The following is a 12,824-nucleotide window of genomic DNA, read 5'->3' on the forward strand; positions in this document are numbered from 1 at the left end:
AAACCATGCATCAGTTAAGTAGTTAAATAAGCCATATACCTTAAGATTTTTTGTCCAACCAATTCGCTGGTTTGAACAAAAACCTGGTAATGGATAGGAACACATAATTGAAAACTCTACTATCTACCCTACCCCACAAGCTCGCTGCCTAGGTGTCATCTCTGACTCTGATCTGTCCTTTGTTCCCCACATTCAATCTGTCTCAAGATCATGTTACATGCATCTAAAAAAACAACATATCCAAAATACGACCATACCTTACACAAGACACTGCTAAAACTCTGATCCACGCTCTCATTATCTCCCAACGGGTCTTCCCAAAACGAGACTCTCACCACTATAATCCATTCTGAATGCAGCGGCGAGGCTCATCTTCCTCGCTAGACGTTCATCGTCTGCAGATCCACTCTGTCAGTCCCTCCATTGGTTACCTGTACTCTACCGCATTCAATATAAAATACTTTTACTCACACACAAGGCCATTAACCAAACTACACCAACGTACATAACTTTGCTTATCTCAAAATATCTCCCAACCCGACCTCTTCGCTCTTCACAAGACCTGCGTCTCTCATCCACACTCATTACTCGCTCCCACTCACGACTGCAGAACTTTCATCGGGCTGCACCCACTCTGTGGAATGCCCTATCACACACAATAAGACTCTCCTCTAGTCTCCAAACCTTCAAGCGTTCCCTGAAAACTCACCTCTTTAGGTAAGCGTATCAAATTCCAGAACCGCCCACATAACTTTCATTAACCTTCCTATCAAATTGCATCCACTCTGTACAGTCCACACATATCCTCACATGTCTTCTCATTCTATGCAATAGATAGGCATATGTACACAAGGAAAGGTGCTATTTCCCTATAGATTGTAAGCTTGCGAGCAGGGCCTTCCTACCTCTATGACTTATCACCCAGTTTGTTATTGTTATTTCAAATTGTAAAGCGCAACGGAATTTGCTGCGCTATATAAGAAACGGTTAATAAATAAATAAAATAAATAAACAGACCATTTGCTCCCAAATGCTGGAAATCAGACAAAAATGGTCAGACAAATTGGTTACATTAGACCGATTTAACCAACTTGAACAGTGTGTGTGTGTGTGTGTGTGTGTGTGTGTGTGTGTGTGTGTGTGTGTGTGTGTGTTTTTACAGCGATTGGGAGGAAATAGACGATTGTCTTTTGCTCCTATACATTACCTGATTTTCGTTCAAACAAGCGTATTGGTTGGTTGGACAGAATATCTTAAGGTGTATGGCCAGCTTTAAATACATCAAAATGTAAAGTTGACTAGCGCCAAGGAATTAGCTCCCTGTGCTATTCAATTCAGTGCGCTGTCATGTCGGGGGAAGGCCTGTTCTCGGACTAAACGGGGTGTTTTGGCACGAGAACAGTCATTCTCCAACTAAAGTTCCTGGCGCGATGCTGTTTCTGCCGTACTAAGGGCAGAATTCAGTATTGCGCCAGCACTTTTGTTGGATTTCTGCTCGCACCCTTAGAGGATCGCACTGAATTGAATCTCACCATGTTGGAAAAATCTTTAAAAATATAAAAAATAAAAAAAAAATAAAAAGGAGGAAAGGAGGACGTCCTCTACCTTTTAACAAGCCTAGCTATTTAGGATGTGCCTTCTCTATATATTATTGTTTTGGTGAGATTTCACATTGGGGAAAACACAGGACTTCAGTTGTGCAGCATAAGCACTGTCAGGAAAGCAGAATTAATATTAGGCTGGAGATTTAAACTCTGCTTTGTTTGTATATGTTAAATTAGGAGTACCAACTGGACAGAAGCTGCAGCTAGTTTAATAGTCAGATGCATGCCACAGAAGTGTCCGACTTGTAGTTGCATAGTAGACCTCTACAAGAGCCATCTACATTCACTCAACAAGCATGACTACTAAGGAACAGAAGACACTAACCAACCATTGGGCAATGACCATTACAGTACCTAGCATATGCACTAAAAAGTAATATGCCAGAGACCAGGTAGTTTGACAAGCAGCAGCTTGCTTCCAGGTGTGTTTAAGTCTGCAATTTAAGAGAGTAACACTTAATAGCAAACAATTAAAAGCATTGCTATTTTAATTTTAAGCAATTTACTGCAATGCTCTGCTGCGCACATAACCATATACTGTATTGTCAGGCATGTATTCTAACTTCTCCTACACACCACTGTGGGATTCAATTTACATAGCATCCACACTAAACCAGTGGTTCCCAATCTTTCTTGAATCACAGCACCCTAGAGTATCAGAATTTCTTTCACGGCACACCTAGGCCAAAAATTTTATTCAGGAAAAAAATATTAAAGGAAGTGTTTATATGCCTTAGGATCAGTGATGTGACGAGGAACAGGATTTACTTCTGTTTGTCCACATATTTTATGATTGGCAGCCACAAGCACTGGTTTTGCTTATTACACTGACTGTAAAAAATTAGAATTGGTCCTGGAGCACCAACCCAGAGCAAGTGCCCTGAGGCACCCCAGTGTGCCACAGCACACACAGTTTGAGAACCTCTGCACTAAACAGATTTTGATCTTAAGCTGGGTACATACTAGACGATATTTTGAACGATTTGCCCGATTGCGACATTTTGGCACTACAAAGCGTTCAGATTGACCAGTGTATACGCACTGTCGCTGATGATGCGCTCTCCCGCTGGTAGTCAGTGACAGCCTCCGGCGACCATACCTGCAGGGCCAACAGGAAATGTTAGTGGGGGCAATGCTGCTGAAAGTGTTGATGCCAGCTCCCGTTGCTGCTGGGTACACATCATCTAGTGTGTACCCAGCTTTAGTCATGATAATTTGAACTATAGGATGCTGTTAAAATTACATGTAGAGGAGGCTGCTCATTCAACTGCCATAGCCAAATAGAAATTCGTTGAGAAAATGCACTATGCAAAATGTGATAAACTATTGTAGAGTAAAAGCAGCGTGCATAAGGAATGGTTAAACCGTGGCCTACTAGTTCTCCAAACATACAGGGACTTCATGCTGAGCCTTATGCAGCACAGCTTTCTAATAACTGAGAAAGCCAAAAATAATATTACATATTGGATCAGTTATTGTGAATGCGAAGTACTAGACCGACTTAAAACTGTCACACTAACTAATACAATTACATTAAAATAGTGGTATCACTTTCCAAACAATCATTGTACTGCTTGACAAATAGCTACCAAATTAGAGAACAGTAGCAGTATAAAGAACCTGTTCACTTCCATTAGTAATGAGCATGCTTCTTGCCACACATCTATTAAAGCATATGCCAATATCAAACTACATCACTTCCCAACAAGCAACTAAATATTTATATACTTAGAGGCAATTCAATTGATCGCGGTATGTTACTGCACGGAAAAGAACATGCATTTACCACAATTTATTTCCAGACGGTGTTATCGGTAAATACAATTGCAGACTTTTTTTTGTGCAATAATTGACCAGTGTTTGTGCGAAATCACAGACCTGGGATAAGTTCCAGATGCATGTGTTTTTGTGGTCGTGGAAAAAGGACCGTTATTAGAGAGCTTTCTCTCGCCTGTATCAGGTAAGTGAAAAAAAACCAACCCATAAATAAAATAAATATAATGCCAGCAGTTGGGGTTAAATGATTTAGCCGCAGGGATCAATCAGCCATGGAACTTTACGACAGCTAATTGAATTCCCCCCTAAGTGTAGGGCAGTAGATCAACATGCCAGGAATAGCAAGTCTGGAAAATAAGATTTTACTTACCGATAAATCTATTTCTCGTAGTCCGTAGTGGATGCTGGGACTCCGTAAGGACCATGGGGAATAGCGGCTCCGCAGGAGACAGGGCACAAAATAAAAGCTTAAGGATCAGGTGGTGTGCACTGGCTCCTCCCCCTATGACCCTCCTCCAAGCCTCAGTTAGGATACTGTGCCCGGACGAGCGTACATAATAAGGAAGGATATTGAATCCCGGGTAAGACTCATACCAGCCACACCAATCACACCGTACAACTCGTGATCTGAACCAAGTTAACAGTATGATAAACGCAAAGGAGCCTCTGAAAAGATGGCTCACAACAATAATAACCCGAATTTTTGTAACAATAACTATATACAAGTATTGCAGACAATCCGCACTAGGGATGGGCGCCCAGCATCCACTACGGACTACGAGAAATAGATTTATCGGTAAGTAAAATCTTATTTTCTCTGACGTCCTAGTGGATGCTGGGACTCCGTAAGGACCATGGGGATTATACCAAAGCTCCCAAACGGGCGGGAGAGTGCGGATGACTCTGCAGCACCGAATGAGAGAACTCCAGGTCCTCCTCAGCCAGGGTATCAAATTTGTAGAATTTAGCAAACGTGTTTGCCCCTGACCAAGTAGCTGCTCGGCAAAGTTGTAAAGCCGAGACCCCTCGGGCAGCCGCCCAAGATGAGCCCACTTTCCTTGTGGAATGGGCTTTTACTGATTTTGGTTGTGGCAATCCTGCCACAGAATGTGCAAGCTGAATTGTACTACAAATCCAACGAGCAATCGTCTGCTTTGAAGCAGGAGCACCCAGCTTGTTGGGTGCATACAGGATAAACAGCGAGTCAGATTTTCTGACTCCAGCCGTCCTGGAAACATATTTTCAAGGCCCTGACAACGTCAAGCAACTTAGAGTCCTCTAAGTCCCTGGTAGCCGCAGGTACCACAATAGGTTGGTTCATGTGAAATGCAGAAACCACCTTAGGTAGAAATTGAGGACGAGTCCTCAATTCCGCCCTGTCAGAATGAAAAATTAAGTAAGGGCTTTTATATGATAAAGCCGCCAATTCTGACGCACGCCTGGCTGAAGCCAAGGCTAACAGCATCGACACCTTCCATGTGAGATATTTTAAGTCCACAGTGGAAAGTGGTTCAAACCAATGTGACTTTAGAAAACTCAACACAACATTGAGATCCCAAGGTGCCACTGGAGGCACAAAAGGAGGCTGTATGTGCAGCACCCCTTTTACAAAAGTCTGAACTTCAGGTACTGAAGCCAGTTCTTTCTGGAAGAAAATCGACAGGGCCGAAATTTGAACCTTAATGGACCCCAATTTTAGGCCCATAGACAGTCCTGTTTGCAGGAAATGAAGGAAACGACCCAGTTGAAATTCCTCTGTAGGGGCCTTCTTGGCCTCACACCACGCAACATATTTACGCCAAATGCGGTGATAATGTTTTGCGGTTACGTCCTTCCTGGCTTTGACCAGAGTAGGGATGACTTCTTCTGGAATGCCTTTTTCCCTCAGGATCCGGCGTTCAACCGCCATGCCGTCAAACGCAGCCGCGGTAAGTCTTGGAACAGACAAGGCCCCTGCAGTAGCAGGTCCTTTCTTAGAGGTAGAGGCCACGGTTCGTCCGTGAGCATCTCTTGAAGTTCCGGGTACCAAGTCCTTCTTGGCCAATCCGGAACCACGAGTATAGTTCTTACTCCTCTCCTTCTTATGATTCTCAGTACTTTTGGTAAGAGAGGCAGAGGAGGGAACACATACACTGACTGGTACACCCACGGCGTTACCAGAGCGTCCACTGCTATTGCCTGAGGGTCCCTTGACCTGGCGCAATATCTGTCCAGTTTTTTGTTTAGACGTGACGCCATCATGTCCACCTTTGGTTTTTCCCAACGGTTTACAATCAGGTGGAAGACTTCTGGGTGAAGTCCCCACTCTCCCGGGTGAAGGTCGTGTCTGCTGAGGAAGTCTGCTTCCCAGTTGTCCACTCCCGGAATGAACACTGCTGACAGTGCTATCACATGATTTTCCGCCCAGCGAAGAATCCTTGCAGCTTCTGCCATTGCCCTCCTGCTTCTCGTGCCGCCCTGTCTGTTTACGTGGGCGACTGACGTGATGTTGTCCGATTGGATCAACACCGCCTGACCCTGAAGCAGAGGTTTTGCTTGACTTAGGGCACTGTAAATGGCCCTTAGTTCCAGAATGTTTATATAAAGAGATGTTTCCATGCTTGACCACAAGCCCTGGAAATTCCTTCCCTGTGTGACTGCTCCCCAGCCTCTCAGGCTGGCATCCGTGGTTACCAGGATCCAATCCTGAATGCCAAATCTGCGGCCCTCTAGTAGATGAGCACTCTGCAGCCACCACAGGAGAGACACCCTTGTCCTTGGCGACAGGGTTATCCGCTGATGCATCTGCAGATGCGATCCGGACCATTTGTCCCGTAGATCCCACTGAAACGTTCTTGCATGGAATCTTCCGAATGGAATCGCTTCGTAAGAAGCCACCATTTTTCCCAGGACCCTCATGCACTGAGACCTGTCCTGGTTTTAGGAGGTTCCTGACTAGCTTGGATAACTCCCTGGCCTTCTCCTCCGGGAGAAACACCTTCTTCTGGACTGTGTCCAAAATCATTCCTAGGAACAGTAGACGTGTCGTTGGAATCAGCTGCGATTTTGGAATATTTAGAATCCACCCGTGCTGACGTAACACTACCTGAGATAGTGCTACTCCGACTTCTAACTGTTCCCTGGATCTTGCCCTTATCAGGAGATCGTCCAAGTAAGGGATAATTAAAATGCCTTTTCTTCGTAGAAGAATCATCATTTCGGCCATTACCTTGGTAAAGACCCGAGGTGCCGTGGACAATCCAAACGGCAGCGTCTGAAACTGATAATGACAGTTTTGTACTACAAACCTGAGGTACCCTTGGTGAGAAGGGTATATTGGGACGTGGAGATAAGCATCTTTGATGTCCAGAGACACCATATAGTCCCCTTCTTCCAGGTTCGCTATCACTGCTCTGAGTGACTCCATCTTGAATTTGAACCTTTTTATGTAAGTGTTCAAGGATTTCAGATTTAAAATTGGTCTCACCGAGCCGTCCGGCTTCGGTACCACAAACAGCGTGGAATAATACCCCTTTCCCTGTTGCAGGAGGGGTACCTTGATTATCACCTGCTGGGAATACAGCTTGTGAATGGCTTCCAAAACTGCCTCCCTGTCGGAGGGAGACTTTGGTAAAGCAGACTTCAGGAACCGATGAGGGGGAAACGTCTCGAATTCCAGTTTGTACCCCTGCGATACTACCTGTAGAATCCAGGGATCCACTTGCGAGTGAGCCCACTGCGCGTTGAAATTCTTGAGACGGGCCCCCACCATATCTGAGTCTGCTTGTAAAGCCCCAGCGTCATGCTGAAGACTTGGCAGAAGCAGGGGAGGGCTTCTGCTCCTGGGAAGCGGCTGCATGGTGCAGTCTTTTTCCTCTTCCTCTGCCCCGGGGCAGAAAGGAGTGGCCTTTTGCTCGCTTGTACTTATGGGAACGAAAGGACTGAGTTTGAAAAGACGGTGTCTTTTTCTGCTGATGTGGAGTGACCTGGGGTAAAAAGGTGGATTTTCCAGCCGTTGCCGTGGCCACCAGGTCCGATAGACCAGCCCCAAATAACTCCTCCCCTTTATACGGCAATACTTCCATGTGCCATTTGGAATCCGCATCCCCTGACCACTGTCGCGTCCATAACGCTCTTCTGGCAGAGATTGACATAGCACTTACTCTTGATGCCAGGGTGCAAATATCCCTCTGTGCATCACGCATATATAGTAATGCATCCTTTAAATGTTCTATAGTTAACAAAATATTGTCCCTATCCAGGGTATCAATATTCTCGGTCAGGGAATCCGACCATGCGACTCCAGCACTGCACATCCAGGCTGAGGCGATTGCTGGTCGCAGTATAACACCAGTATGTGTGTATATACTTTTTAGGATATTTTCCAGCCTTCTATCAGCTGGTTCTTTGAGGGTAGCCGTATCAGGAGACGGTAACGCTACTTGTTTTGATAAACGTGTGAGCGCCTTATCTACCCTAGGGGGTGTTTCCCAACGCGCCCTAACCTCTGGCGGGAAAGGATATAATGCTAATAATTTTTTAGAAATTAGCTGTTTTTTATCGGGGGAAACCCACGCTTTTTCACACACCTCATTTATTTCCTCTGACTCAGGAAAAAATATTGGTAGTTTTTTCTCACCCCACATAATACCCTTCTTTGTGGTACTTGTAGTGTCAGAAAGGTTCAATGCCTCTTTCATTGCCGTGATCATGTAACGTGTGGCCCTACTGGACATTACGTTTGTCTCGTCACCGTCGACACTAGACTCAGTATCTGTGTCAGGGTCTGTGTCGACCCACTGAGGTAACGGGCGTTTTAGCGCCCCTGACAGTGTTTGAGACGCCTGGACAGGCACTAATTGATTTGCCGGCTGTCTCATGTCGTCAACAGTTTTTTGTAAATTGCTGACATTATCACTTAATTGTTTAAATACAATCATCCAGTCAGGTGTCGACTCCCTAGGGGGTGACATCACCAACACAGGCAACTGCTCCGCCTCCACATCATTTTCCTCCTCATACATGTCGACACACGCGTACCAACACACAGCACACACACCGGGAATGCTCCGATAGAGGACAGGACCCCACTTAGCCCTTTGGAGAGACAGAGGGAGAGTCTGCCAGCACACACCCAGCGCGATATATATATATATATATATATATATATATATATATATATATATATATATATATATATATATATATATATATATATATATATATATATATATATATGGATAACCTTATATAAGTGTTACTCCCTTATAGCTGCTGTTAATATATTTATTTGCTGCCAAACGTGCCCCCCCTTCTCTTTTTTACCCTGATTCTGAAGCAGGACTGCAGGGGAGAGTCAGGGAGCCGTCCTTCCAGCGGAGCTGTGAGGGAAAATGGCGCTTGTGTGCTGAGGAGATAGGCTCCGCCCCTTCACGACGTCCTTATCTCCCGCTTTTTTGTGTAAAATGGCAGGGGATTAAAATACATCCATATAGCCCAGGAGCTATATGTGATGTATTCTGTTTTGCCACCTAAGGTATTCTGTTATATTGCGTCTCAGGGCGCTCCCCCCCCAGCGCCCTGCACCCTCAGTGACCGGAGTGTGAAGTGTGCTGAGAGCAATGGCGCACAGCTGCGGTGCTGTGCGCTACCTTAGTCTGAAGACAGGATGTCTTCTGCCGCCGATTTCACCGGACCTCTTCGTCTCTTCTGGCTCTGTAAGGGGGACGGCGGCGCGGCTCCGGTGACCCATCCAGGCTGAACCTGTGATCGTCCCTCTGGAGCTAGTGTCCAGTAGCCTAAGAAACCCGATCCACTCTGCACTCAGGTGAGTCCGTTTCTTCTCCCCTTAGTCCCACGATGCAGTGAGCCTGTTGCCAGCAGGACTCACTGAAAATAAAAAAACCTAACTAAACTTTTATTCTAAGCAGCTCAGGAGAGCCACCTAGATTGCACCCTTCTCGGCCGGGCACAAAAATCTAACTGAGGCTTGGAGGAGGGTCATAGGGGGAGGAGCCAGTGCACACCACCTGATCCTTAAGCTTTTATTTTGTGCCCTGTCTCCTGCGGAGCCGCTATTCCCCATGGTCCTTACGGAGTCCCAGCATCCACTAGGACGTCAGAGAAATATTATTCAAAAATAAATATGGTGATAATTTATCCTTACCCCTATCCAAGCATATTTTACTGTACCATGTCAAACTCTAGTCTACTTTAAAACATTTTAGAGACAATCATAAGACCGCTATTAAACTACTATCCCCCCTCCCCCCAAATAAAAACAAAAACATAGTAGAATAAGAGGACAGCATGTCATTCCAAGCATCACTGACCAACAAATCTAATGCTAAACCTCAGGTCCAATAATTAGCAGGCAATTGCTTCTATGAAACCAAAACAAACATATCCAAGATTATGTATATAAGCGATATATTTATAGATCTGTATACACACTTTAAAGCAATGACAAGGCAACCTGCAATAGAATTAGATAACGTATACCAGATCATACAGTACCTGAGGAGGCTCTATACTGAGAATACATGGAATGTACATACTGACAGGAGCTGATGGAGAAAGGGGACAGCAGGGAGATGGGGAATGCAGGTAGGGGCATACTGTGGGGGAGATACAGACAGCGTAAGGGATACATTTACAAAAAAGTGTCAGCTTTTATTAGAAGTGGAGATTTTGCCCATAGCAACCAATAAGATTCACCTTAATATATATCTAGCTGCTTCTAGTAAACTCTGATTGGTTGCTACGGTCAACATCTCCACTTCTAAATAAAAAAAAAAAAACACACAGGGGATGCTAGTGGGATCACAGGATGAATGAGGTGATACAGGGGATAGTTGTGGATCTAAAGAGTATGATGGCTGAAATAGAGACCAGAGATAGTGGAGAACGCAGAAACTGAGGACGATGGTGGGGTTGCAGAGGGGCAGATGGTGGGGAGGCAGGGGTTGCAGAGGGGCTGATGGTGGGGAGGCAGGGGTTGCAGAGGGGCTGATGGTGGGGAGGCAGGGGTTGCAGAGGGGCTGATGGTGGGGAGGCAGGGGTTGCAGAGGGGCTGATGGTGGGGAGGCAGGGGTTGCAGAGGGGCTGATGGTGGGGAGGCAGGGGTTGCAGAGGGGCTGATGGTGGGGAGGTAGGGGTTGCAGAGGGGCTGATGGTGGGGAGGCAGGGGTTGCAGAGGGGCTGATGGTGGGGTGGTAGGGGTTGCAGAGGGGCTGATGGTGGGGAGGCAGGGGTTGCAGAGGGGCTGATGGTGGGGTGGAAGGGGTGGCAGAGGGGTAGATGGTGGGGAGGCAGGGGTTGCAGAGAGGCTGATGGTGGGGAGGCAGGCAGGCCGGGGTGGTCGCATGTACGCAGGGATGATGATGGAAGGGATGCAGAGAACGGACGGAGGGAATGATGGAGAGGAAGCAGGGAAGGGTAAGGAAGTGAAGGAACGGTGTGGCAGGCAGGCAGAGGGTTGCCGGTAACAGATAGGGAGGAAGTGTCAGGGACCACGCTCACCTCTCATGCAGCAACATAGAGCCGAGCATCAGCACCGACATCGATCTCCATCCGTCCCCGCTTCACACACCCCGTACCACTCGGCGATAGCACTGCCCACAATGATCCCTGCGGTCACCCAGCACAGCCCCCTCCCCCTGGATGGCAGCAACAATAACAGCGGCGACTCTATTCTTGCACGCAGACCGCTCGGCTCCCCCACGCCGCCAGACCCTGCCTACCCCGGCTTGCCGACTGATCGGCCCACACCGACCGGAGCCTGTGACTCCCCCGCACCGAACGCAGGGCGGGATCCCGGTCCCCCAATTCCAGCTGCGCTTTACCTTCAGTTCCGCACTGTCCGCCATCTTGCCGCTCTGCGCGCAGGCGTAATGAACTCGCCGCGACGTGGCTCCGACGGGCCTGTGATGTCATCACGCAGTGTTTGAATAAAGGCGCCAATTTGGTGACGGCCGATCACGTGGGACTTCTGTCAATCAGGAGCGTGTACTGGTGACGTCACACGGATCGCCGATCTCTCGCTCGCTCCCCGTTCTCATTATCCTGTCTATATCAGCGGGGGGGGGGGGGGGGGGCGCCGCTGCCCGCCGCTGCCCGCTCACCGCTCACCGTGTCAGCCATCGATCCAATAGTCAAACACGATCGGGGACAAAAATGAGTCCTGAAACGCCAACATTGTGTGAAGCCACGCCCACCGTGCTGGATCCCCGCCCCTTGTGATGAGTTTCTAGGGATAGGGTGGGTGGCATGTAGTATGATGATGATGATGATGATAATGTTTAGCAACAGAGCACAGCAGGTCGGATTATAGGAGGTAAAACTTTTATAAAGTCACAATGACTCAGATTTGGGGAAGATAACGCATACCTCCCAACATGACCCTCTCCAAGAGGGACACAATGCTCTGCTTCTGGACTTTTCTCTTAATGTATGATTGCTGGCATCTGTGTTGAACAGGCTAATGGATAAGAAAGGTATTTCAGCACATGTGATGGCAATCATAAATTAAGAGGGAAGTCCAGGAGCAGAGCATTCTGTCCCTCCTGGAGAGGGTCATGTTGGGAGGCATGATAACGTTCCCTCCACAAATTTACTGACTGATGGTAAACTTACTGACATGATAGGTAGCACTGATAGCTAGTATTTCAGTATAATACTGTGACATTAAAATCAAATTTATCTAAAGTGCCTATGTTTTTCAGGTGCCTTACTACTTTTTTTAGGCTTTCCCTCTCTGCTACATTACACTGTGATGTGCATAGAAACTTTCTATTAGAAAGCTATTTAATTTGTATTTCGTTAATAAAGAAAGATGGCAATTTAAAACAAAAACCAAGAGCTATCTACTAGGGATGGTCATCCAATGGTGGAATGGTGTCTAACATATACCACTTTCACATCCCATGAAGCGGGTCGCTTTAGACCCCTTTTAGACTGGCAGCACCAACCTGGCATACTGCCGGGCTGCGTGGCTGTGCACTGGGTGACAGAGAGAACGAGCTCCTCGGACCCCAGCGCTGAGAGCAGAAAATAGGTGGAATTACTCCCCGGTGCGCTGCACTGGGGCAGTGGGCACAGGCATTAGTGGAAAAATGCTCACAGAGTGGGAATAGAACATGTGGCAAGCGCAGCGAGCCATCAAGACCACTGTGTGGCGTGCGCAGCGTGCCCGCAAGGGGCTTTGTTGCGTTCGTCCCCCACCCCGCTGGCAATCTAAAACTCTGGGGATCCCACCGTTGGTATGGTGATGATCGGCGGGATCTCAAGCGCCGGTCACACGTGCCCAACCCATCTGCAGCAGAGCGCTGCAGTGATCCACGGTGCTGTGTTTACAAAGCCCAGTACACACTAGGTATAAAATACAAGGTAATAGTATATAATGTTGTAAGGCACTGAAGCCATACTGTACTGTACGGTATGTGTAAAAGCACAAAATGTCAGAAT

At 47.0% G+C, this 12,824-nt stretch overlaps 1 protein-coding gene across 3 annotated transcripts in view; it reads right to left on the reverse strand.

Annotated features, from left to right (window-relative positions):
- The window catches only part of PIAS1 (protein inhibitor of activated STAT 1), a 216,454-nt gene extending 205,145 nt beyond the window's left edge, over positions 1-11,309 (reverse strand). The window contains exon 1 of one of the 3 annotated variants that reach the window (XM_063925544.1): positions 11,204-11,309. In XM_063925544.1, the coding sequence (XP_063781614.1) occupies positions 11,204-11,294 (91 nt within the window). In that variant the 5' untranslated portion in view covers positions 11,295-11,309. Of the gene's footprint in view, positions 1-10,880; positions 11,071-11,203 lie in introns of those variants that run through there. The other 2 variants (XM_063925542.1, XM_063925543.1) reach the window with 2 other exon arrangements.
- Between the last annotated feature and the right edge of the window lie 1,515 nt (positions 11,310-12,824).

Source organism: Pseudophryne corroboree, chromosome 6 (assembly GCF_028390025.1).
Source record: "Pseudophryne corroboree isolate aPseCor3 chromosome 6, aPseCor3.hap2, whole genome shotgun sequence".
Taxonomy (NCBI): domain Eukaryota; kingdom Metazoa; phylum Chordata; class Amphibia; order Anura; family Myobatrachidae; genus Pseudophryne; species Pseudophryne corroboree.